Source organism: Mycteria americana, chromosome 4 (genome assembly GCF_035582795.1).
Source record: "Mycteria americana isolate JAX WOST 10 ecotype Jacksonville Zoo and Gardens chromosome 4, USCA_MyAme_1.0, whole genome shotgun sequence".
Lineage (NCBI taxonomy): Eukaryota > Metazoa > Chordata > Aves > Ciconiiformes > Ciconiidae > Mycteria > Mycteria americana.
Window position 1 is genome coordinate 82,897,293 of NC_134368.1, and position 26,678 is coordinate 82,923,970.

Here is a 26,678-nt window from a genome sequence, read left to right on the forward strand (position 1 = left end):
CTTTGATCATGAGAGCCTATAGAACTGAATATACTTTCCCAAATACTTAAACTTTTTGATCCCATTGTTTAAAATGCAACTTTAGTCATGCATTTTATGAAAAGCACTCATGAAACGTAAGTAGAAACAGCAGAAAGAAAAAAAATGCACTGTTGACATGGAACATGATGAAATGCTATGCAGATGACCAGATCTAAATGTGCTAGCTGTGGGTAAAAAGGCCCCCAAAAATCTTACATTTAGAACTAAACTTTAGTAAAAAAAGCTTTAGGAGCAGCTGGTCTGTAGATTACAAACATTTTAACAATTTATAGGAAAGCTGAATTTTGTAGAAGAATTCTGATTTCGCAAACATCTTGCCTTCTCTTGCCTTATACGGATGTAAGCTAACATTTTTGCAATATCCAGCTGTAAATTGTAGAAGACCTAGCTAAACAAATATTGTTTAAATAAACAAAAGAGAAAATATGTTAAGTAAAAAAAAATAGAATAACACTTTACTGGTCTTTGCCAAATATACATTTTTTATTATGAAATTATGAATATAATATAAAATTAGCCGAGTCCATGCATAGGTCTTAAAACCATCACCACCCTGCCCCCCATCTTCTTTTGTGCCTTCAAAACTGCGTTTTAACAAATATAAGTGTTATTTATAGTTAAAACTCATGAAGTCAAGTAAAACATCAACCACACTATAGTGCTTGAGTGTGCAAGAGACCATACTGGCAAAAATGGTAAGCCATTAGTTTTGTGTGGCTAAGTGCCATGAATTGGCTAAAAGATTTCTTTCTGTTTTGATAAACACAATGTTACTGAAAACATTCAGTATTTTTCATGCCCTTAGAGGCACAACATTTTAATTAATTGGAAAACTTTTTTTTTTGCCTCTATCACCAATTGCCAGATATTCAGAGTGTACTTTGAGGATATCAGCTTATCATTTTACATTGCATATTATACACTGAACAGCAGTGAATGTACAAATTATGTGATGTTTTCGTATAATAAAGGTATGATCAGGATAAATAATTTGACAGTATATAAAAACAAGAACTTTGGTTCTCTGAAGTCTTTTTAAGTATTCAGTTGATGAGATCATTGGAATGATCACTGAAGTTTTACCTGTGTCATTACCACAAGGTAGATTTACTTTTTTTTAAAAGCATTTCAAAGATACACTACAGGTGGGCACCACAATTGAGTTAACTTCTCTTTATATTGAAGTACTTTAAAGATGACAACACCCTGCAGGATGGCTGAATGTTCAGAAACCTCTTCTATGTAGCTAAGCCAAAGGAAAGTTTAAAGGCCAGTTCAACAGCAGCTTCTGTGACTGAGTCATGAAAACAGACATAACACTCCTGAGGTTTTGGATGTAGAATGAGTCTCCTGAAAAAAAAAAAAAAAAAAAAAAGAAAAAAAAAAAAAAAGAAGAACATTATAATAGGTGTTAACTTTTTCTCCTCAACTGTTTTATATATTCTGGTTGTACTGAGGTTTCAGTAAGATGTTAAAAACAACTGCTGTGTAAGACAGCTAGCAAATTTCTGTGGCTCTCCTGCATTATCTTACTTCTTTCAATACATTAGATTTTTAAATCAAGTTATTCTCTGCTCAGTTTTCTCAAGACCGTGTATGGAAAAAATTCTTCAGGTTTTCAGGATCTATTTGTATGGTACTGGTGTGTTTGCAGTAATCCAAGTTTCTGGGCTACAAGCTGCAATCAAGGTACTTGGGAGCAAGCCCCAGTATTCACATATTTACTAATTTTTAAACTTAATACATCTGGGTAGGTACATTCCCACATGTCAATCTAATAAGCTCTTTTAGGGAAAGAGCTACAATAGGGAAGTTGTTAATACCTGTGCGTAACTGAGTGTAGCATTATAGCATAGCATATAGCACTGCAGATACTAATGGACTGCCACTGATTTAACACGTTGTTTGAGAATGCAGAGACTGAAAAGATATTTTTTAAAAGATATCAACATCAGCATAAACATTTTTAAATGTTTAAATTAAAGATTTTAATTTTTCCAACCCCAAGGATAGCACACAAACTGCAGTTATGTACATTCATGGTGGGAGACAATTGTTTTTCTTTTTTCTCTTTAAACGTCTGACTTGAAGGCAAACAGGTTGAACAAAAGCTCTGTTAGAGAATTTCTACATTATTATTCCTGGCCAATATAATTACTTGTGGATGACATGTCCTCTCATTATATCAGGAAAAAAGTTCTTATGCCATAGTCAGAAATGTATTTTGCCGTTTTCTGACTTTCCTATTTGTGCAATAGTTGAACTAGTCGAAAATTATAACTTAATGAATTAATCAAGCCTAATCACTTATCTTCCTTTCACCCCCTGCCTATACTGAATTTGGTTTTCATATGGTGAAAGCATAGCTTCCATTTAACTGGGCATTTGCATTTTTCTTCCTATTTATCTAGTAGGAGTACCAAATACAGAAGATGAATGTAGAAAAGAAGGAAACATCCTGTTGACTGACTACTCCTAATATGACTCTCTGCTTACTGCAGCTAAAATGTAGACAGCACAAAATATAGCAGATGGAGGAAAGAATAACATGTGAGAAGTAGTGGCTACAGAACTTATTGGCCTGCACTTAAACAATTACAAGATCTGATATGTTCTGAAGTGTGAAGAAATGATATGTACTATTTTCTCATTACATCTAATTTTAATTACTTCAAAAATGTATTATTTTTAATATTTAATACCTAGGGCAGTATGCTGTTCTGTCATGCAAATAAGGCTTAGCTATGTAGCAATAACTATATGCATAATTAAGGAAATCACTTAAAATTAAGTTTAAATAACAACACAAATCACAATCCATTTACAATGATAATGGCAGAACTTTGAAAGCAAACTAAGGAAAGAAAACTCCCTTTCCAAACTATCTCACATAGACTGGTAGGTTGATCTGATCTTCCCAATGAAAAAAAAACCCAACCAACCAACAACTACAATTGCTCACCTTACTTCTTTGTATCACTGAATCAGCATTATGCATGGAGGCAAGACAGGTGGGATTTACTTGCAAAGGAGGGAATGGAGAGGTTAGGAGTGTGAGGAGCACAAAGAAAGTGCAGGGTATTAAGAGTACGATTACAGCGCTTTAGCATGTCTGCATAGCACAGTGCAGCACTGCAAAGGGTGCCAGCTCTGTCGTGTTAACATGCTGGCACAGTGCTCACCTGAGTTAACACGCTGATGTTTACAGCAGATGGAACATCAGACCAATGCAACTTCCCAGATCCTAAATCAAAGCTACCTCAGTCAGTCAGCTCAAGCATTTCTGTGATGTGCTACAGTTAAGTTTATTCTTAAAGAGTACAGCAGCATATGCAAAATGGAAAACTTTGGGAGAAATACATTCATCTTTAAACTCACCCCACAACCCAGTAATTCATTGTTGGTGGTGGTTTCTTCTGATCAGTCCAGTTATCAGGAGAGCACTCAAACAAAACTCCATGTTCTCTTACCAGATCTAAGTCCTCATCTGCCTTACTACTAAATTCTGAAATGCCACTGCCTGCTTTTTTCTTTTTCTGTAAAACAATTGGTGAAGTGTTAGTATAGAATGAAATATTTTTACATAAACACTAGCAAATATGTGATTTCTTCAGGAATTGCTGACGAATGACATTGCTGTCAAAAAACCAGAGTTAGTTATATTAGAAGATATAACTAACTTGCTTAACTGATTTTCTTTTCTCCACAGTTTTGTTACTTTGGCATCAACAGGCTTTTCCATAGGCTTTAAGGCCATGTTGGAGCAACTTTACTTCTGAAGGCTTGGGAAGACAAATGCCATCACTCCGAACGTCCTCCCTGCTTCCTTCTTCTTCCCCAGCTTTATATTCGGAGCATGACACCATATGGTATGGAATAGCCCTTTGGCCAGTTTGGATCAACTATCTTGGCTGTGCCCCCTCCAAATTCTTGTGTGCCTGGCAGAGCATGGCAAGCTGAAAAGTCCTTGACTAGTGTAAACATTACTTCGCAACAACCAAAACATCCCTGTGTTATCAACACTGTTTTCAGCATAAATGCAAAACATAGCCCCATACTAACTACTATGAAGAAAATTAACTTTATCCGAGCCAAAACCAGCACGTTCTACAACTTGGAGGTAGACACATACTCCCTTTTTTGATTTTTTTTGTTTTCCTTCTAGCAGAACACTATTTCTCTAACAGGACATCTGAGATAATCCAGCTTATTTAAAAGAGTGTGTTACAACAGCTAAAGCTCTCATCTTTCTTTCTCTGCGTGCCTCCCTAATTAAGAACTGTGATAGTAAAAGTCTATTGAATAAACTTGGCCAGGCAGGAATTTCTTTTTGTAAATAAACAGTTGAAGCACTTTGCTCAGAGCGTTTTCTTGCTCGTACTCAGTATAAGTGCATAAAATGTATAGAAAATAAAGGCATTTTCATGTTTCGTTGAGTTTTTAGGGCTATGTTTTGTACAGAGCTTTTGAATAAACCTTGCAAAAGTTCCAAGTTGTTTCTAACTGAACTCCTGGTACCTGTTTGGTGAGGATCAAACAGCATGCACAAAAACTACTTTTCTCTCTTTGCTCTGTCTTGGTGCCCAACAGTCCTGTGAGTCCAATAAAGCCATAGTAAAGCCATATATAAAGCCTTTCACCAGAAGTGCAAGGGGAAAAAGACCAGAATGGACAGGGAGATAAACACAGGAGGAATTTTGAAAGGGTTTGTCACCAGTTTAACTCTTCTCCCCCTGAAGTCAAAGGAAGTTTATTACTCTTTTGTAAATGTCTACGTAATAATGAAAAAACAAGCTTTAAATCTTTTTTTTTTTTCTTCTTGAAGCATAAGAAGTGAGATGAGATTACGGAAACAGGAGTGGAAATCCCTTTGAAACAAAGCTGTCTTAAGAGAGTTGCTAAGCCAGAGCATCTCTGGATCTGCCAATGAAACCTCTGTTCCAATCAGTTGCTTCAAAGGTGAAAGAAAAGATTTTCTTGTGGGGAGGTGGGTGGTGGGGTGGGGTGGTGGAATCAAGTAACTTCTGTCTGCCATATGCAGAAGCAGAAACCACATCTAGAAGAGAAAAGATGGTCAAAACATCACAGCTATCTTAATTTCTCAAAAATGGTAGAAGAAAAAGTGAAATGTACCTTAGCATTTGAGAAACAAAACTGCTAATAGTTGCCTGAGAAAATGTCTTTTAAATTTCCCTAAACATGCTTTGTATTAAATTCATAAAGCATATTCTAAATTACTACTAGTTCATGGAGTGGAAGAAATTTCACAACAGATGACTTAACCCTTCCTGTGTCTTTCCTTAGTAAGTAAAATTGTTTCAAACCCTGTTCTCACTAATACTGCTACTGAAAAAAGACTTAAGGAATATGTTAGTAATCAGTCTAATAATCTTCCCCACAAAAAAAAAATGGGGTCGTTACCATGCACTTTCCAAGCCGACATTTGTTTATATTTTAGCACATCTTATACTATGCTATTCTACTAAAAATACTAAAGAAAAATTATATATTAAGAGGGGATATTTGATAGAACTATGAGGGTCTCTACTTTCATATGCATTAACACTTCTTTCCTTCTGATTTTATTTAAGAGTAGGAAAATACTAAGATGATGATGAAGAAAATGATGCCAGGGCTGCTTATTACATCACAGTGACATATATTTTAGGGTTTAAGACTACAGAACTTATTTTTGCTCAATTTAAAATTTATTCAAAATTTCTGTACACATTTATAAGTTAAATTGTGAATTTTCAGATCTCAAAAAGGGAGGCAAAGTTAACTATTGATCAGTTTACAATAATTTTGCATTATTGGTGCAATTCTCTGAATCCTAAACTATAACAATGTTTAGCTGATGTTAAAGAATAAACAGTATAATAGTACATTTCTGTATTTGACTTTTTTGTTGTGCACTGTGAACAAGGAAAAATTCCATTCATTCTTTTACATTTAGGAAAATGAGGCATGCCATAATGCAACCTGCCAATTTCAGCATTAATTGTTGGAGCCAACATGCAAAAACTACCCTACATTTCTCTAAAAGAGAAACTTTGTCCTGAAGCACATGTTCATCAAGTATTTGTGATTTTCAGAGCAGAATGAACCCAGCTGCTGCCTACTGTACTCGTGTCTGAGGAAGCCAGAAAACCATGTGCTGAGGTAGCTGTGGCCAAAACAGAAGTTTTGACTTCCAAGCGTGAGTTTTTCACTTTTTATGAGCTACACCTAATGGTTGAATGGTTTCTTTATTCAGTTTTTTTTTGGTTTGAACTATAAACTGTCTATTTAACAGTTGTAACCAAAGGCAATTTGATGACAAGAAATATTTGTGTATTCTCTCTGCCTGCTTTTGGGTTTCTACATCTCCCAACAGAAGTGCCCAAAATACATGACTCATTGCCAAAGTCCTACTCAGCCAAACCCCAGTGTCCTCTGAAGTTAACAGAACAATCCACCAAATTAACCTATTTTTCTAACACTTAAAAATTCCTAGATGATTTACAAGGCACATCGGTCTAACCAGAAGTGAATTCTTTGGTAACTTCAAGAAAACATTAAGAAAAATTATACTGCTATTTGCAAACTGCGTTGATTCAATTTGTACTGTTATTTCCCATTTCTCATTTAATTCACTTGGATTGTCACTTTAGAATCTAAAAAATGCAACTGATAGACAGTATTCCACTTAGGTTTATAGTTAATTATTTCTCTTTTCCAAAAGGACTAAACAGGTCACAAAATTAGCAGAAATGAAATGTCATCCTAATTTGGTTCATGTCAATAAAGATGAACTGTGCAATTAAGAAACCAGACTTTTAGCAAAATAAAGTGTGCATTGAACACAAAATGTCTGATCTGAATGGAGTATCTCATAAATTAATTCCTATACCTATTGTTTAGATTTCTGCGTTACTACTACCATCTTACTCCAGATGCATCATTTGGAGTAAACAGAAATTTTTAATCAAACACAAGACAATACAGTTGCTGACATCAGATCTGTCCATTTTTAAGTCTAATCTAAATAACAAGTATGCACATAAAGCTCTGGCAGCTGGGATTAGGCTTCAGCCCAAGTCTAGAGCAAGGCTTGAATTGTATCTTTGTAAAGGGAAAAAGCCTTACCTATGCTGGCATCCCACCTAATCTAAACTCCAAGAGAGCTGACAGCATAATTAAAAGGAATTGATCACCATAGCCAGTCTTCTAGACAGATATCCATGTGAACAAACGATTACAGGCATTAGTGGATGGCAAATGATAGCACAGAGAGCAAGGACACTAAGAATAAACAACCCTCTCACCATCAGAGGCCGACTTCAGGTCACTGTTCAGATACACTGACAGCACAGTGAGGGGAGACTGCACTGCCACTGCTCATATGAAACATTTTCTGTGAAAAAAGAGGGCCTAAATTTCCTTTTGCTGCCAATCTGAAATCCCCTCCTAGCATTAAAAACCCCCTCTTTTGCTACTTACAGTGCTTGAACCCAGCGCGTGAAACTTTTTGCTAAGTTACAAACAAGAGTCCTAACGTGAAACAGAATAAGGAAACACTATACTGGAGACATGGAGTATTGATTTCGAGGGCATTTTTGGTGGGAAAGCAAGCCATAATTGCATGCATACTTGGTTGGATGGTCAGAGAAAGAACCTGCCCATAACAGTAAAATTATCAGGAGCTTTAAAAACAACCACACACGTGCACATACACCTGCTAGTGAACTATTTAAATAATGAAGTGAAAGCAATCTTGAAATACTGAATTGAGAACGTAAATAGAAAGACAGAAAACAAAGCTTCCATACTTCTTTCCTCATGGACTGCTGAAAAATGGAACGAATTGAAAGACAGCAACGATAGAAATTCTCAATTAACTGAGGATGGATGGAGCCACCGAGCTGTGCTACTTCTTTGTGAGTTGGAGTAATAAAGATTCCTTGCATCGTTTCCAAACATAGATAGTGGAAGAGGGTATTCTCAGGACCAGATGTCAACCTTCAAAAATAGGAGACTTCATTTAACGTTCAAATAACTTAGAAATAAGTTTCAGTTAAACAGCATATCTTTTGTTTCTTAAGACAGAATTGTTTTTCTGGTAACTACAGTAGAGTACGAAAATGGATACAGACATTCAAAAGGTCTCTATTTCTACACCAAGGAAATCCTGCTAATTTGGACTGTTAATACTCAATTTAAAAAAAATAACAAACAACAAACCAAAAAACTATGGAACTAGTTAGGTATTGCACTTGTGTTCTCACAAATTTTCACCAAAAAAAGAAAAAGGAAAGGAGAAATAAAAGCTTTGGAGGGGGCAGCAGAGGGGGGAGAAAGGAAAGCTTTCTCTATAGCTCAAACAAAACACCAGAGCAGACTGTGCTGTCACAAGCAACAAGTGAGAACTGGGAAGATCATGGCTTCTTTGTCCTTTGTACCGTACACCTACCTAGAGATACCAGGGAGGCACAAGGTATATGTGTGGTCCAAAAACTCTTTTATTTGAACTTCCAAGGTCACATATCTGGGGGACATCTGTATACATTCTACTGACATATTCTTGAGAAACAGTTGTCTTTTCTAATTAAGCTCTCCATTTAAGAGCTTCACTTTCGAGAATCCTTGCATAGCACAGTTTTGGTTAGAACAAAATTATGCAAGAACTTCTGTGATCTATGCATGTTCAAACAACGATCCAAGTATGGCCTTAAAAATGAAATGCTGAATAAAAAAAAGTTTCTTACTTGATAGTGTTAAGAAGTTCTGTATCTTTCTCTGAAAGGTTCTTTTTGAGGTTTCCTAAATGAAATGGATTTGGTAGGGTATGTTTTTTTCTAGTGACCTGAAAAACAAAGAGGTAGATGAACTAACAGAGAAAACACAGCTAACGAAGAACGGAATCAAACCAACAAATCACCTACTTAGAAGGAAATAATATAGCATTTTTTAAAAGGCCCAAACAGTTGCATCAACTTACATAAATGTATATTATAGCCTATTTTAGACTAAAATGGATTAGAAGCAGTTGTACAACTGTACAGCTCTTTGTTCTGATAACTTATGTTTACACCATTATTATTTTGGGGATATTCTCCAATTATTTCTACTGATTCCAATGCAGCCGTGCCCATTTCACCATGTGAAAACACAAATATTTAGAAGCAATGATAAAATAAAAAAAAGTGTCAGCTGTGAGGCTGACCCAAAGCTTCCCAAGGCAACAGAAGTATTTCTACTGAATGCAGTGGCTCTTAGATTTATCGTTTTATAGTATGCTTTACTAAAAAAAAGAAAAGAAGTTACTTTAGTTAGAGTTTTTAGAAGAATTGCCACCTCCCCAAGCCCACCAGAACCTTATCAAGTCTCTTTGTCTTTGTTGTCAGACCTGATCCACTACAGATTGTGGATTACTGCTTTCATCTTCCGCAGGACCTTCATTACTGTGGTCAGGTCCTCCACTGTTTCTCGTAGGGCTCGGCTTACGTGTCGCTAAGGAAGAGTCACCAAACAGGGTCCTTTTGCTTGCTGGAGTGGTGGCTGATTTGGAAGTATTTTGTAGCTTACTTAGGACGGGTGCAGTGGTTGAGGTCTCCAGTTTGTCACGTGTTGCAGGAAGGAACCAGTCAGCGCAAGATAAAGGTGGAATGGAAGGAGAATCTAGCCTTTCCTCTATGCTGGCGTCTATTCCTTCCAGTTGAAGTATAGTGGCTTTGACCTGATCTACGTATATACAGTCTGGTCCTGGATTCCCAACAGCTTTTGACGCACAGCCTCCTGCCTCTAGCAGGACACACAGCATAAAGTGTCTCTGTAAACATGGAGGTAGCAACATTAGCCTTTGGTTTGATATACAGTATGTGCTGTATTATATTTATGTCTCATCTGATACTTGGGCAAAATACAGCACTATATTCAACACTCCTTCCTCATCTCCAGAGGAGTTATTTGTTTTTTTCTAATCAAATCATGTCCAAGGAGATCTTTCTGTTATCATGTTACTTAAGTTAATCATGCAAATGTAAAAGCTATCATTTACAAACTCATTAGTTGTTTGCTTTAAAAAAAGTCCACATTTAAAAAAAACAAACACATTTCTGAAACCAGTTGTCTGAAAATACAAGATTGTGAAAGTAAAAACATTTTCAACCAAAGTGAAAAGGCATAAAAATAATGAGAATTTATGTTTAAACTTGCAAGCTTTACAAATGTATCAAAAATGCTACTCTCTTAAAAATTCTATCCCATGAAAAAGCTATAATATGAGTATTTGGTAAAATTACTAAATAAAATGCACGGAAAGTGTTGATCTTACTGAACAATGTTGTCTTACTGACAACACGCAACAGCAAAATGGAACATCAGAGAATAGGCATACTGCAAATGTTAACTTACCAAGCCAACTATCAGTAAAAAGTATCTTGCTTCAGGTTCACTGTATCCTGTAAAACTTGAAACTTCACATGGCTGGATATGATGATGTGGAAATACTTCCCGCCATATCACTAACTGACCAATCTTCTGTTCTGCTGCCAAGGGTAACAGACAATAGTGCCGACAATATAAACCTATATCAATAAGATCTTCCTTTGGCAAGTGATTACCAATCAAGTAACCCTTAATTAAAGACAGAAAAGGAAGCGTATTCAGTAAGAAATACACCACCACCACTTATCACTTAATAGTAATTTTCATATAGAGATATCCATGCTCCACATGCACTGAGATTGTAAGCTTTCTGGCCAGAGACTGTCTTTTTGGTATACAGTTGTACAACAGATAACACTGAGCTTTTGCATCACATCTGAAGAATCAAAATACTGAAATATAAAGAAATAAAACCAGCATATAGGCAAGTTATCAAAGGCAAGCTGGGAAACTCATGGCTTTAACAGCTTGCAAAACAGCTACAGAGTTAAGGTGCTTTAATTCTCATTTAATTCTCTCTCCAAAAATACTGAGCTTTCACTGGAATTAAAATTTCCAAAGAAGATACATAGTACAAGAGTGTTTCTAGCACTAAAGGCATTACAGTTAAAGTGCTGTCATGGTAGCTACTGTGCAGTTCCATTTGTCCAACAGTTTAGTCTCATAAAACTACCAGCCTTAATCACTAATATTACCTTGTAGAAGAGACAAGAGCCCATAATCATATATAATCTTCTCAGGTCGTAATAATCTTCAGACTGTGGAAAAAAAAAGCATGGTATAATTTTTAATTCAGAATTTTTATTTTATGTACCAAATGCAAGTCAACTAATTTCAGTCAATTAATCAGTATCTGATTTAATACTTTCATTTTTGACCACTTCTCATTTTCAGTATGGCAGTTAATACTAAACAGTTAAGTGAAATACCAAGTTTTTAGCCTCCATTATTGATTTCCATGTCGCTACAATCTTCTCTAACAATTTTCAGCTCAAAATAACAGATTTCGTATTTAGTTCTTATCTGTCCATAAACTATTTTTGTTAGGATATGCTAATTCTCAGAAGTCTTAACAGCAAAGTAGCTGAAGCAGAACTATCGACACCAGAGGCCCTCCTAGAGTTAAACTTCCAAGTCAAACCATTTTTTTTCCAGTATTTGACATTTTACCCAAAGTATACCCATTCATTGATCTTTTTACCTAGGTGCCCAGTGCTCTCAGATTAGTAACACTATCTTTAGATGGATATAGTGTATTTTAAATGAAGTGGGTGCAATCAATTTCTGTGCAATAAACTACAACTTATAAACATTGCTTTCTGTAAATAATCATCCACGTTGTTTAGTACAGTGATTATTTTTTTTATTCATTTGCAAGATGGACTATGTCTGCCTACCTTGCATTTCAGGTTTTAAGAATCATTAAATATCTTTTGTAATTAAGAATATGTATGTCCCAAATTGTTATGCTAAATATGTGATCAAACAAGTTATCTTTATGCTCAATTATAATATACCTATAAAGAAAATAATTTTAAAATAGCTGTTCTGGAACATGAGTTTAAGAAGGCTCTTTCATTAGAAAACAAAACTGAAATTTCAGTATGTTTACACTTCACTGTCCTATACAGCACAGTAAAGAGCATGCACAGCAAGTGATACTTAATTACTGTCTTCTCCTTTAACAGTATTAAAAATATGCATAACTTGTAATTTCTTTCTGTAAAGGAAAATTAAGTTCTCAGTGCTCCATAGAAGTTTTCAGGTTTATTCACAATTGCTTGGGAAGGAGACAGCTATCTATATGAAAAAAGAAACGTAACAGCAATTAGCTATGTTGAAATTAGAGTGTCCTTGTAGACATCCCATGGACTTAACTGATAGTAAATCATGGGTTTTCGGTGACTAATCCTATAGGATTATAATATGGCTATAATGTTAACCATGGAGAGAAATTCAGGATAAACAGAATGGGTAAAACCGAGCTATCTTAAAACAAGAATAATACAGTATACCTTTGCTCTGACTCCCACTTGGTTAAACAACATGGATGAGTTTGGAATTAGTGCTTTTTTAAACTACCGAATATGACACCAAGGCAAAGAGATACTGTGCAATGCAAACAACAAAAATAAAATGTTCACCAGCTCTGCAAAGTCAGCTGCTTCCAGATCACTCAGTGCTGTGTCAATTTCCATCTGAAATATTTAAACAGTACATTTTAATAGATTTCCAACACATTAACTTACAATAATAGCACAGTTCGCTCTATCTTCCTAGTCTCAGAAGATTAGGACGCACAAGTACAAAGTGAATGGACAAAAATTTGCACATACTTTTCAGTAGTAATATCAAATATCAAGAACACCTCAATTCATTGGATTAAAGAAAAATCCTTCTTAGTTGCTGTGTATTTCCCTCTTCTTTGAAACTGTAAAATTTCTCTGCTTGTGGGCCTGCTGAACCCACTGTTCGGTATAAAGGAGATGTCACTCTTACTTTTAGTGTGCTTTAAAACATGAGGTCTAGAGACTACCCCTTGAAGGCTAGAGACAACTCTGAAATCTGGCAAGCTATTGTATCCAACTGAGTTATTAGAAAAATCTTTTTCACAATGGATTTAGCTTTTGTCTCTATGGAAATTGCCAAAACTTTCTCACACTTTATCTTTGTTCTACTGGAACCACTTTAAGCTTGCTTATTTCTCTAACTACAAGAGCTATTGGTCAATGTAAGTTTTACTAAAAATACTTTCCTTTAAAGAACATGGTACTAGGCACTGAAGTTCATGACATAAATGTGCTACTTAATGAAAAGAACCTAAAACCCATCATTACAAACTTCTTGGGCTGTATTAACAGGCTGCATCCAATTGAAATAGAGCCAGTTTTTCAAACTGAGAAGTGTGAGTGAGGCTGTTGGCAGTCAACAGCTAACCAGTCTCTCAGCTTTTCCCCAGTTAAAATTTAAATGGCTTTCTGCCCAAAAAGAACTGACATTTTTAGTTTTATATTCCTTACAGAATATAAAGATCTTCACCAAAACTTAACCGGAAATTTCATCTTCTGCAACAACAAAATTTTTCTGGAAAATGTGGATGATCTCAGACAATTTTGGAAAGCGATGTCTGTATCATAAATACAAACTACATTGTTTTCTAAATCCCTTTAAAACCTACAATTTTACAAGAAAGAAACAACCTGCAAGCTAAGATAGAGAACAAAGTGTAATAGAGTCTCTCTACAGAAACTTGAGAGAAAAGAAAAAAGCATGGAGGAAAAAAACCCACAACACCGATCACCAAATAGTACAAGGAAAAAAGTGTCATTTCCTGGATAGGAAAAAAATGTGTGACAACAGTTAGAGGTGCACTAAGTTGCATTTCAAATATATATTAGGTTGCTGACTGACCATATTCTACAACTATGTGTTGCATAAACGTTTTATTCCCTTCAGTTATGGAGCATGGATTTTGCGAGTGAGCGGATGGGCATGTGACAGGACTATATGCGCACCTCTATGTTTTTTCCCTGGATAGTAGATTTAGCTCTAAAGTTATGACATGAAAGAAACTTTTCTGAGACACTCCATAAATATGTATTTCTGTAGCTAGTACATATATAACAGGGTGTTCATACATACATATTATAAAAGCAGAAGTTTGACTAAAATCGTTGCAAACACAGTGGCCTCAAGCCCATTTAGCAAAAATGAGTCTAGACACATACTACGGGGCAAGGTGGAAAGAACTAAATCATTATCAGTCTGCTACTAAAGATAAAGGAGAAGACTATTCATATTACGGAGAAAAGAGAGACAAGGCCACACCAGCAAACAGAAATCTGTTTGGTAACGAACAGCCCTGACTGATGCATAGCTTGCAATGTCCATGGCAACTTGTATTACTGAATAGTAGCAAACCTGAAATAATTCTGCAAATTCTGTCAATAGTAAAGTTGAAAGACTTACCACTTCATCCCTTCCCCTCCAAACACACTTTTATAAAAATTGTAGATGAGGTCTTATTAAACACAAAAATCAGAAAACCAGGAAAGTCCTAGTTAATATTATCCTCAAATAAAGACCCTATAAATTAAAGAATATGCCATTGCGTTTTGAACATCCAACTCAGTCCTTTTGCAGAACCATTCTGAGAAGCACTTTCAATTTTCCATTGTACAGCCTCTTTACTTTCAGTGAGTACAATGTTAATTTCTTTTGTTGTTGCTGATGAAATAAGTTTGGATAATGGAGTTTATGGTCAGCTCAGATTAGAATCATTGTCTAATAATTAGAGCTAGCCTGAACTATATTATCTACAAGCTTACAAATATTTTGGGTCTATCCATGAAAGAAAACTCTCAGTTTAAAATTTCCCAGCTGTTTCATTTGCATTACATCACAGCAAATACTCATTATAAAACAAACTCTACCATGACAAGACTAACATATTCTAAACATCATTCCATCTTAATGAAATTTTTTTTCCTGTTTGTAAAAACTGCCATGCACGTATTGACTCAAATACAATCTGCAAACAACTCTTCACATGATATGTAAAATAACTTCCTAGTTGTGGAGTTGAAAATATTTAAAAATCACAAAGGCAAAAATGAATCCTAGATTCACTAATGTTCTAGAGGATAGAAAATGAAAATGCAGTGTATCTTTCTTTCATCCACTTTAGGCCCTGAAGTGAGATGACTGATAGTCTAAGGGGTCCACTGTGCCTTACTACAATGCCTGATACCTGACACTTCTTGAATGAAGGACAATATATAAAATATTACCAAATTGCAATTTAAGTATATGCACAGTATAGAAAATTACCTTCTCAACCAGAATCATAGATATTAGAGTTTTTATATTGTATGTTGAATGATTGCTCTAAACAGAAAAAGGTCCAATTTTACAATATGTGTCTCTCATGAAAGGCCAGCAGATTTATATCTTAATTAGCTACTTAGTCATATGTTTAGTTCCTTGAATGAGACTGCATTTCATTAAATACCTACAGTGTAGATATTCTCTATTTGAGCTAGTCCGTTCACTTCAGGTTCTCTTCATAGTTAATGCAGATGAAGCCACAAGAGTCCTAAGGCATGATTCATCTAATACTAAAGTAAACAGCTGAAGTCGAGCAGTTAACTTACTATTAAAGTGCCAGATTTTCCCCATTAAATAATAGGAAGAGTTCAGGATTAACACCTCAACTGTAGTCATTTATATCATAGCTCTTAAAGGAGGAGAGATGGATGCTACCCCAAAGTCGCTACAAATTCAATAACGTGAAGAAGCCTCATTTTGCCTCATTTTTAACCTTATTTTGCTATGATACTAAAAAACTAATTAGGAAAAAAACCCTCTATGGGATTAAAATAAGAAACATTAATAAAACCTACAAGGGAATAACAACTATTAATACTGATGACATTACAGAAATTGGAAGAAAAAAAAAAGCCAGGAGAGAGCCAGGGTACTTATAATATCTTCAGCCCTGCTTAAATTTTTGCTTTAGTGCTCTACAGGATAATTTCTTGTGGATGTTTTATTTATCCAAATGGACTGTACCCTCTTCCAAGAGTACAGCTTTTAATTTAAGAAAACAGAGAAAATAGGAGTAGGGTGGGGGTGGGTGGGGGAAGAAGGGGGGAAGTGGGGGAGAAGGACAACTTTCATCTACTCTGTGCCACACAAAGTAGTGTAACCTGTCCCAGAAGGTCTTTCTGATGAGAAACTTAAAAGCAATCATTTCATGATCACCATGTCTTGAAAGTACACATTGATTTCTGTACTTCCAGTATAATTGAAAATAAAGCAGCAAACTGCACCTAGCGAGACTCAGTTATTTACACCTGAACCTACTGTCAGATCAAAACATGTTCTAGCAATGCTTTACATGGAACACATAACCCTTAGGCAGTGACACTAAATCACTTTATAAACAAACTAACATGAAAACAGAGAAAAAAATTGGAAACTACAAGGCCTTTGAAGGAGTAAGGGAAGTTTTCTGGTTTGTTTCTAAACAAATGCATACATAGTTGTGTTATTAAAGAATACATTTGACACCATAATTAACAAAAAAAAAAATCCCGAAAAACCCAACAAAAAACAGAGATTGAAAGATGATCTGGATACACAACAGAAAAAAAAAAAATCATACAAGAAAAAACATTTCAGAGGAACTTTCTGTACCTAAGAGACAACGATCAGCTTTTGTCCTAAATGTCATTTCATAAAAGTTTTCCCCTACATTCTCTGAGGATTATATCCTGTTCACTTTGCAGAACGTACTACATTGATAAAAGCTATTATAAGCAGCTTGTCTGCCAACTACTGTACAACCCAGCTAGGACTTGCTTATCTATGCAGAGGCAAACTATGCTGGAACTGTGTTATAGAATCTGCCACCCAGTAAGACAAATATTTTCTAGTTGCAACCCCTGTTGCAGACTTCGTTTTGCATAATTCAATCTGAATTCAATTTTCATTTTGTGTAATTCAAATTAATTACACGCAATTCCAAATAATACCATAAATTTCTGAATTAATGAAATATGTGTTAGTCTTACAACTCCTCTGCTGAAATCTCCTTGGGATTGTTTTCTCTTGTACAAAAAGTGTTACAATTGTTTCAAATTGGAGAAGTATCACCTTTATGTATATTGGTCTAATAACATCAATTCTGTAGTTTATATGAGAAACCACTTCAGAAAAGCCTTGGCAGGGATTATGCATCACACATATATAAAATCTATCATTTTTATTTTAAAAAATATTACTTTATTAATAATTATCCTAATGATCCCTATTTTAACTTCTTAAAGTCATGAAAATTAGGTTTAAGACTGAAAGCTACAATGCTATTTACTGTGATCTAGCTTTTGTCTTACCACTGCTTAAAGCACAACTCAATTTCTAATAGGGAGGTAACCAGATACAGTGAAATGGCACAGAAAAGCTGTACCTGTATGGTGTCAAACAAATGATGTATGGATGTTTACTTTGATTCTGCAATAGCCATTTATAACTCTCCTAAATTACAAGTTACTCATGGGCTTCTGGAGTAGTATTTTTTACTTGGAAAAATACTTAAATGGTCAAAATCAAACATAAAGCTACATACAAGGGGCTGCTTTCAGTACTGCATATGCTAGTTGTTAGAGATGTGTGTCTGTGTATATATATTTTAAATAAAGTTTAATTCCTTTGTCATCATGTTCTCTTCCTAGATAACTCTGAAGTCACCAAACTACACTCATAATAGCAATCTGTTTCCTGTGGGAATGATTGTGTAGTTCCAAACTTAAAGGATCCTATAGGAAAATGGGTGGTCTGGGACGGGCAAAGCACTTGCGTAAATTACATAGTAACAGCAGAAGATACCTGCATCAATTTTCTGCCCTCTCATATACGTGTTTTTTTGGAGAGATCTGAAAATGACATTACCTTGATTTCCTGAGGCAACGTCAGCCAGCGCAAGCCTGGGAGATTGTCTAAAAATAATGCACTGCAGGTATCATAGTGTTGAGCACTGGGGCTGGCATTTGACTTGAGTCTTGCAGGCTGAAGCGCACGCTGGAAGAACAGGTTGAAAAAATGATCCAGGCGAGAAACATTTTCCACCTGGCAAAAAGCACTGAACAAACATGAACTCCAAGTTAGAATAACATCGAGAAACTTGTAGCTTGTTTATATAACCCTCTGTGCTCTAGAAGTCTCTTTGCAGCATGATACTACATTTGGATTTTTAACATTCATTTTAAACATGAAAAAACCCCCTAGGCTAATACCCAGGCAGTACCTACAAACAAAGAAAAAACTAAAGCAGCATAGTATTAGAGTAGATGTCTTAGAGCAACTTAAAGTGAGACAATGATCAGCTTCATCCTTCTGGAAATTGCGATTATTCTTTTTCTTTCTCTATGGCATATACACTTTAACCCTGAATTGAATGCAAGCATATGAATAGCCTACCTTGGCAATTTTATTTAGGTTACAGTCAGACTGAAAATTTTCTGGGTGATTTCCAAATGCTGAGAAAGACAGTCACTCTGCCAAATAAAGTTGAGAAGTCTGGAGTGTTTACTTTATTAAAAATATAACACTGATTCATATGTACATTTTACAGACAGTGCTTTAACACAAAGGATAACATCTGCAGAGTGCTGTTGACATCCACAGTGACTTAGGTTATGTGAATGATTTAACCTAATCAAGGACAAAACTTTCTGAAGTAACAAAGACTGTTTAAAAAAAAAGAGTCTTACTAGTGTTAAGACTGAAACAAAAAGGCAAGAAGAACAGAATTCTGGTTTTTGTGCAAGTGTAAAGGAACATGCAAAAAATTCCATGTAAACATTAAAATTAATGCTACTAGCTGTCTTTTTCAGTGAGCATCAAAGAAAAATTAGTGACTAAAAAGAAAATACTTTTGAAAGAACTCACCTGTCTAAAGAACTGTACATAAATTTCAAGGTCCTGACAACATCTTCAATCATGTTCCTCAGCTGAGAAAGTGGAACACTAAAAAATAAAAATTCAAGTGTACAGCTACGTTTATAACATCTTTACTATGAATAAACATAGCCATCTTCTGAAGGTCTCTATTCTTAACTAGTGATATAGTGCAAACAAAAAATTCTGCATCGGACTGTATGAGAAATTTCCTTTGAGTGACTTGCCCATGATGACACAGACAGTAGTAAAGCTGGGGGGGGGGGGGGGGGGGGAAGTCCTCCTAGAGCACATAAGTATGTAATATTACTGCCGTTATTCAGTAGCCTCTAACCAGGACTTGACTTTACCAAATACTGAAAATTACTGTTTTCCAGCCTACACGTATTTCTGAGATCTAATGAGACCTTATTCCCTTTAGCGGAAATGAAAAAGAAACGGTAACAATGGATATATAAAAGATGCAAAGTCAATCAAAGAAGTGAAATCACAGGTATAGAAACTAGTTATAGTAAAAAGAGTACATTGTAAGCCCTCCCTTTCTTGCTTTTTTGATAGAAGAGTACAATTTGAGGACACATAATAGGAAACAAAATAAAAGCAAAACAAAGCATTTTACTTGAAACTCACTTTTCTTCAGGAAGGCCAATTACAAGCAACTTGTCAGATTCTTTCCAGTAAACAACTTGAACCAGTTTTCCACATAAGAAAAGGGAGGAACTAGAAAAATTAAACCAGAAGTACTTCTGTTAACACTATGAAGTTATAAAAGACCACCATTATAAGCCAGAATGATTTACATATATTTTATATGCAAAGTCTTATGCTCATGTATAACCACATGCATGCAACTGGGCTAGGTAATTACATTAATTATTACAGAACTCAAAGGCTCTCTGATTTCTGTTCCAAACAGATCACACCAGTAGTAACAACGTTTTCAAGTATACAAATATAAAGGAGGAACAACCGTTACTGAAGCACCACAGTTGTCTTCTGAATGATTCAGATGCTCTTTAAAGGTCTTCCTGCCTAGCTTTTAACACAGTCGACTTAGAAAATGAATGCCATTTCAGATCACAGTGAGGTAACCAGAGGTACTAATGAAGGTTCTGAACATAGCAGTCACTCACAAAATCATTTAAAAAGACCCCACACATGTTTTGAAAACAAGCCTAAGAGGCATTTGAACATATTACCTGAGTGATAAACATAATCTTGAACTCTCATGCTATCTCCTTGTACAGAAAATTGCTCTACAAAGCTCAGCAATCCCAGAAAGACACAGAGAACTTTAGTTTGAACCATAGAGTGGATTAGAACATGAAATGGAATTAGATCCAATGTTCTAATTAGCAGTAAACCACACATTATGCACCAGATTATCAGATTAAATGTACTGGTTGCTGCTCAAACCAAGGTCTGCAAATATCTCGAACAATAAATTTATAGCAAAACCCCACCTTTCTTACTATCGTGTTAGAAATTTTAAATAACAAGGTAACACTGCTGCAAAGTGAAAAAAGGGTAACTTTAGTTTAAGCTTGAAAGATTCAAAAATTTAATTTTTAGGATATAGCTCCATGATTAACTTGCTTCACTGATTCACTCATACTGTAAAATTGATGGTAGTGAATAAAACAATAGCGTCGTTTCATTAGTTAAGAAATACCTTAGTATTTCCGCAAGTCACCAGAAAATTTTTATCTTCATGTAACCAAAAGTGCTTTCCAAACAAAACAAGTTATACATTTATAATGCAATTAACTACAAAGAAATAAACATCCCCATCCCAAAAGATACACAATACATGTGCAGACACAATAATCATTATTTACTCTTCTGACAGAAGAAGCTTCATAGGAGAGCTGGGGATTATCTGTTGTATTTTTTGAAGAGATGAGACAGTCCACAGAGACCAGCAGAAGTGCTTTTATATTTTTAGAACTCAAAAATAGGAAATTGAGAACCTTAATAGGAAAGGTGAATCTACATTATAATGGATTTCTGTATTGTTTTTCTGATGATACCATAGGTATAGATCATCAAACAACGGATTGATTTGTCTTTTGGATGTGTTTGAAAATCTGCACATGTCCAAAAATACGTTTATAGGGGAGAATTGCCATTAATAATGTATAAGCATTTAAGAGGAGTTAACATATCTCAGTGCTAATTAATGTGGCATTGCATTAAAATACTGGTATATGCAAAAGATCAAAAGCCCATGTTTGATACCTGCTGCTAAAGGACTCAATCCACATTCCTACTGATCATTAAATCAGTAACATGACTTAGTAACTTATTAACTAGAAGGTTATAAGCATGATTAAGCACAGTGTTAAAACTTCTTACTCAAAATAGCAGGATACCAACAAGTCTGAGAAAAAAAAAAACAAATTAAAAGAAACAAATGTAAACAAAAGTAAATTAACCAGTATTAATTTTCTGGTAAGCAAAAATATTCAAAAGCCCTTCAAGAACTCCTTTTAAGGAAAAATTTATCAGTGGGAACCCAACTTTAATATATTAAACGGGCTTTTTGCCTTCTGAGGAATTCCTTATTATTGCCAATGCTGTTCACCACTGCACTACTGCTTGCACTCTGTATTCTTGGGCCTGAAATCCCACTTAGATTTGGCTTTTTTATACCCATCCAGGTCTTGTGTCTGACACCCAAGGCACTGATGTGCAAAAGAGAATCTTGCCGGAGACACCCGAGAGACGTAAACTCCTATACTGATTCTCAGTGGGAAGAAGTGTGAAACTGAAAGTGATACCTGCTATCGCGTTTCTAATTATTCCATCAGAAAATCATCTACCTTTAAATATTCAATAATCTCTTGACATATCTCCACCACCCCTATGCCGCTCCAAAAACTCAGGAGTCATTTTTATTAGACTTGTTACTAGAGTCCCTGGTCTGTGGATACAAAAATCTTTCAGGTGTTGCAAGTTGAATGTGAAAGAAAATTAATTTAAAAGTAGCAGGCACTCATGAATTTATCTGAATTACATTTTATCTTTTTTTTAAATTTTTAAAAATTTGATTGAAGCTGTTGTAGAATTTCCAGTCTGTCGTAGTACAGTGCCACAGAATCCCAGTTTAGATAAGGATGTTTTAAGAGATCTAAGAAGGGATCTGAAAACAATTTCACTGAACTAAAAATCCTAGTCATTGCCACCCATGACAAAGAAATTCCCCCAAATCAACATACATCCAGGCTAAGCAGTCCAACTTCAGGCATGCTGTTCTAGTTAAGAAACATTACTGCCTAACAGGTAGAGTCACTCTTATTTTGTCTAGAACTTGATGCATGACCCATGTGGGTTTTTCTGTACACATATGTATAAAATAATAGAAGTAGTAATACATTACATTTCAAATACTTTTACCTGATAATCTGGGTACCAGTAACACTTTCCAGTATGTCAGACAGTGTGAGAAATATTCCTCTCACACTTTTCAGTTTTTGGGATGCTTCTGATATGGGGTACTGATAAAGAATTTCTTGCTGTGAAGAAAGTTAGCTGTTAGTTAAGCAAAGAAAAACCAAAACCAAAATCACAAAAAAACCCCCACAGAAAACAAGATACCAAATGTTTTTCCTGGCATCATTTTTTTTTTTTTAATATGAAAGGTTTTATCATAAAAGTTTGCATGGTATCAAAACAAGCAGTGGTCTGCACAGGCATACTGGAAAGTTCCAAAATGCACATGAATGTTTTTGACAGTTTTAACTTTTCTATTTTATAGAAAAATAGGGCTTATTTAGAATCATTATTATATGGAGAAACATAAAATGACAAACAGTATGGCCACTGCATTTTACAGCTTAAAGGACACTGTTAACAAATCTGATTCCAAGAGATAGCTAATATTTGTATGGTTCTTTCAATATTTAAACTGTGGTTTAAATCATCAAACATACAGCTCTTTAAAACCAACAATAAGAATATGAAACCTCCAATCTCTCTATATAACCCTACCTAATTGCTTTCCATGTATAGCACAAAATATAACTGAAGTATATACTCAAATAACATATACACCATTAACAATTTTATCACCAAATCTCTGACCATCTGTGTCAGCATACTCTTAAAGAAGTCATCTTGAAACTGAAGATCACTAGAGACAAATATTTGTGACAATTATTTTTCTTTTTCTAACCAGTTCTTAAAAATAATTTTTATGTAAGCATTTTCAAAAATTTTGTATTAATTATTTCAGCAACCATAAAAATACAGTAATAAGCAAACATACAATTCCCCCACCTTTATTGCTTTCTGCCAAATCATGATGGGCCAGAAATAATGCACATAATATTAAGCATATCCAATGCAAAGAGTATAGTAAATTATCTTTCTACACAAAAGAAACACAGACATGATTAACTTTCCTATTTATGTCACTAAGCGCATCCAGTCAGTGCCAATACCCGTTAGAAAATTTTCTTTCATCAAGATTAATCGAATGTAAAGTTTCATGACAAAAGGACCTGGCAAACTCTTCATTCTTATCCAATTTAATTAACTCTATTTTCAAATACTCATTAGTGACAAGGATCTTTTTTCTTGAATCAATCCCTCAGCTGGAAAAAAACCTGCCATTTTCTAATTACAGCTCTACAAAGGGCTAGAAAGAGCCTTTTTCTTCTCCTCACTATGAACTGGGGCCTTTATACAAAATTCATTTGAGAATTATCTGTACGCTTTCCCAGGGAAAGAAAAGACAACTGTAACAAAAGGTCATAGCTGTATCACATATATATATTAATGAGTTAGCAAGGTTCAGCACATACCACCATACAAGATCAGCTGTCTTCAAAGCAAGGCGAAAGTTCATAGGCCAATGACAATGGAATTAATAAATGAGAAGTAGCTCGTTTCTTAAAAACTGTAAACCCTCCCTCAACCCAAAAAACCCAAACCTGGACAGACTATCTAAACTAATGGCTTATCAAACAGCTTCCCTTTTTTATTTTTATTTTACTAATTTCTCAAACTGAGCCTAAATAACATTAAAAAAAAATTATTATCTTTCCTGACAAGATAAGAAATGGCTACAAGAAATTGTGTCAAAATGGTGCCAACCAGCTAAAAACCTATAATCTTCAAACACAGTGCACTGACAGTAGAGGCTTTAAGTTGCATCTTACATAAGATTAAAAAAGAAACAGTTGATGAAAGACAACTATGAATTCTTAAAGATTAATTCAGAAATTATAAGAACAGGGAGAAATGCTACAGGAAGTACAAGTCAGTGTCTGTATGAACCAAGCTATCTTAACAGCTACTCGGTAATACCTACTTTGCAAGTATGCTGAACACATGCTTCCCGTAACACTATCATGTAGGAGGAATATGAACGTTATTCCTTTTAAGACACTGTATTGCCAAAATCAGTTCAAACACATAAGAATGTTATAGTTGTATGCTGGTACAAATAACGTATGTTATAATCATAATACCTACCTTGAACTAAAACACACAAAAAGACACGATCAACCTTATTCATTGAAACTGTTATCATGCGGGACACTCCGCACATGCATGCACACATCCTAAATGATTTCTAATACTACTTTCCTTTATAGTTGAGTAGATAGAGCTTACAAGTCTTAGAGCTCATTAATTCTATCTTTGGGTGCCAAAAGCTCACAAGTGGAAGAATTAGTTACTAGTTCTAGTTGCCATTGTTTACATGGATGTGATCTGCATACCATGCCTCCTTTGGACATGGGTAAAGAAGCTTAGTAAAGGATCATTATATTTTTATTGTGCAATATGGCATAGGTGTATAATAACTTCAGCGCTAATTTGAAGTACTACTGTAAACTAAATCTGGAACAGTACATCTACAGGATAAATGTCACTTACTGGTCACCAAGTGAAATTAAAGACAAATGCCTTGAAGAAGGTGGGATTCTTTTGTTAGGAAATGTTATAAAGAGGTTGATTACACCAGCAAAGCATCTCTCAACATTAGAGACTATTTGGGGCTGCATAACTGCCAACTTCTCAGGAAACAATTCTTCCATGGTATGAAGGGAGAACAAGTGCATTACAATCCCTCTTTTACCTCTGCTCAACCACTCCTGGTTAATCCTGTTTCTTGGGAGAGTATCAAGAAATAATGGGGCAAGAAAGCAGTACTCCATTTACTCTGAAGTGCAGGAACAGCAATTAGGCATTTGCATATTTATTCACCTACCAACAGAGGAGCCAGAGGCCCTGAAATAATTTTTTAAATATTTCCTAAAGTTTATGTGACCAAGAAAACACTGGTCTTTAAGTCTACAGCAATTGTCCGTAGCTGTTCTATCCACATAACATAGCAGTCTTCGACTACAAACTTAGAATTGAAGAAAAAAAGAACTACTTGCAATATGTAAGTGAACTTTGATAAAGCATCTTAAGTTTATTTAATTCACAGTTAAATGAGCTCTTTTCATTTTTATTATAGAAAAATACCAAACCAGAAAAATACTGCAGTATTGTATGTTTTAATGGAAGCAGTCTCTGGGTGGGAAAAAGAGCACAAAACAACCTTGCCTAGTTGCAACGCTATTAAACAACAACAACAGAAAAGGAACACTCATAAGAGACACTTGTATAAACTAATTTCTGCTGAAGGTACCTCCCATGAAAGAATGTAGTCTCTTAAACAGGACTGGAAAGAACTGCAAACCAAAGCTTATAGTGTCAGTATCTTGCTGTGATACCCAATGAAGCATACATTACCTTAAAAATACTACGTTAAGAGCATGATTTATATTGCAAAGTCAAGTACTCCAGAGTTATGAAGTACGGGATTTATGGTTCCCTAATAAGCCTTAATTATACACACTCATCTGTCCATCTTGTCCTCTGTACACGACAGGCATCTTTCAGAACAAACTAATACTTAAGACAATGCCATGCTGTGTACGTAACAAAAGGGCTGAATTAAAGTTGCACAAGTAGCCATAAATCTGTCATTTCCTAGCTTTCAACCACTTGACTCTGCAAACTTCACAACTTTTTTACATGACTTTATAATATCATGTAATTTTCCAGGGTTCTCCTCCCCAGCCCCATCTCCGGAAAATAAAATTAAACTCCCATTATGTGTAGTTATAACACTTTTTCTCTATTACACATCACCAACAGAGCGATACAAACTTCTATCAGTTGAAAAATAGTATCAAAAAAATAAAGACATCTCAGAGAAGGGATGGAACACTGACTGGATTTAAGGATTAATTCCAGGGGAGAGAAAGCAAAATGTATTTCTTCAGCTCCCCACTCCATCACTGTCCTGCCATCCCAGTCCCTGGGGACTGGCAAAACTTGTGCTTCATTCGATGTCTCCAGATCACAGATAATATAAGATCCCTAGGGCACTATGCTAAATCTAAGGAGAATTTACAGAAGGGGAGAAGAGTCTTTTTCCAAATGTCTGTTCCTAAAAAGTCCACTTTGTCCATCTGTCATTTTCAGATTGGGCAAGAAGCCAAACTCAGCCCTCCACACTGTGCTGCGTCCCTGCATTCTGAGTGGAGTATTTGTAGCTATGGCTATGTCATGAACAACATTACACAAACGTACAATGGGTTATATGTACACTGGCAAAATTTTTCTGAAGAACACAAAAAGGAAAGAGATGTGAAAGGAAGCTTTGCAGGACAAAGGAAAAGTAGCTCAAAAATGTTGCCCAAGCAAGACTCAACAGTTGATTGCAAACAGCAGACATGCAAGAGTCC

At 35.3% G+C, this 26,678-nt stretch overlaps 1 protein-coding gene across 5 annotated transcripts in view; it reads right to left on the reverse strand.

The window, feature by feature from the left end:
• Positions 1–515: 515 nt before the first annotated feature.
• INTU (inturned planar cell polarity protein) overlaps positions 516–26,678 on the reverse strand; it is a 56,560-nt gene continuing 30,397 nt past the window's right edge. For 3 of the 5 annotated variants that reach the window (XM_075501116.1, XM_075501120.1, XM_075501115.1), the window contains exons 5-16: positions 22,327–22,445; positions 19,561–19,650; positions 18,922–18,999; positions 17,923–18,112; positions 12,615–12,668; positions 11,166–11,228; positions 10,438–10,659; positions 9,431–9,853; positions 8,790–8,887; positions 7,854–8,043; positions 3,421–3,578; positions 516–1,392 (exon numbers count right to left, since the gene is read on the reverse strand). In XM_075501116.1, coding sequence (XP_075357231.1) covers positions 1,281–1,392; positions 3,421–3,578; positions 7,854–8,043; positions 8,790–8,887; positions 9,431–9,853; positions 10,438–10,659; positions 11,166–11,228; positions 12,615–12,668; positions 17,923–18,112; positions 18,922–18,999; positions 19,561–19,650; positions 22,327–22,445 — 1,797 coding nt within the window. In that variant the 3' untranslated portion in view covers positions 516–1,280. Of the gene's footprint in view, positions 1,393–3,224; positions 3,287–3,420; positions 3,579–7,853; positions 8,044–8,789; positions 8,888–9,430; positions 9,854–10,437; positions 10,660–11,165; positions 11,229–12,614; positions 12,669–17,922; positions 18,113–18,921; positions 19,000–19,560; positions 19,651–22,326; positions 22,446–26,678 lie in introns of all 5 variants that reach the window. The other 2 variants (XM_075501117.1, XM_075501119.1) reach the window with 2 other exon arrangements.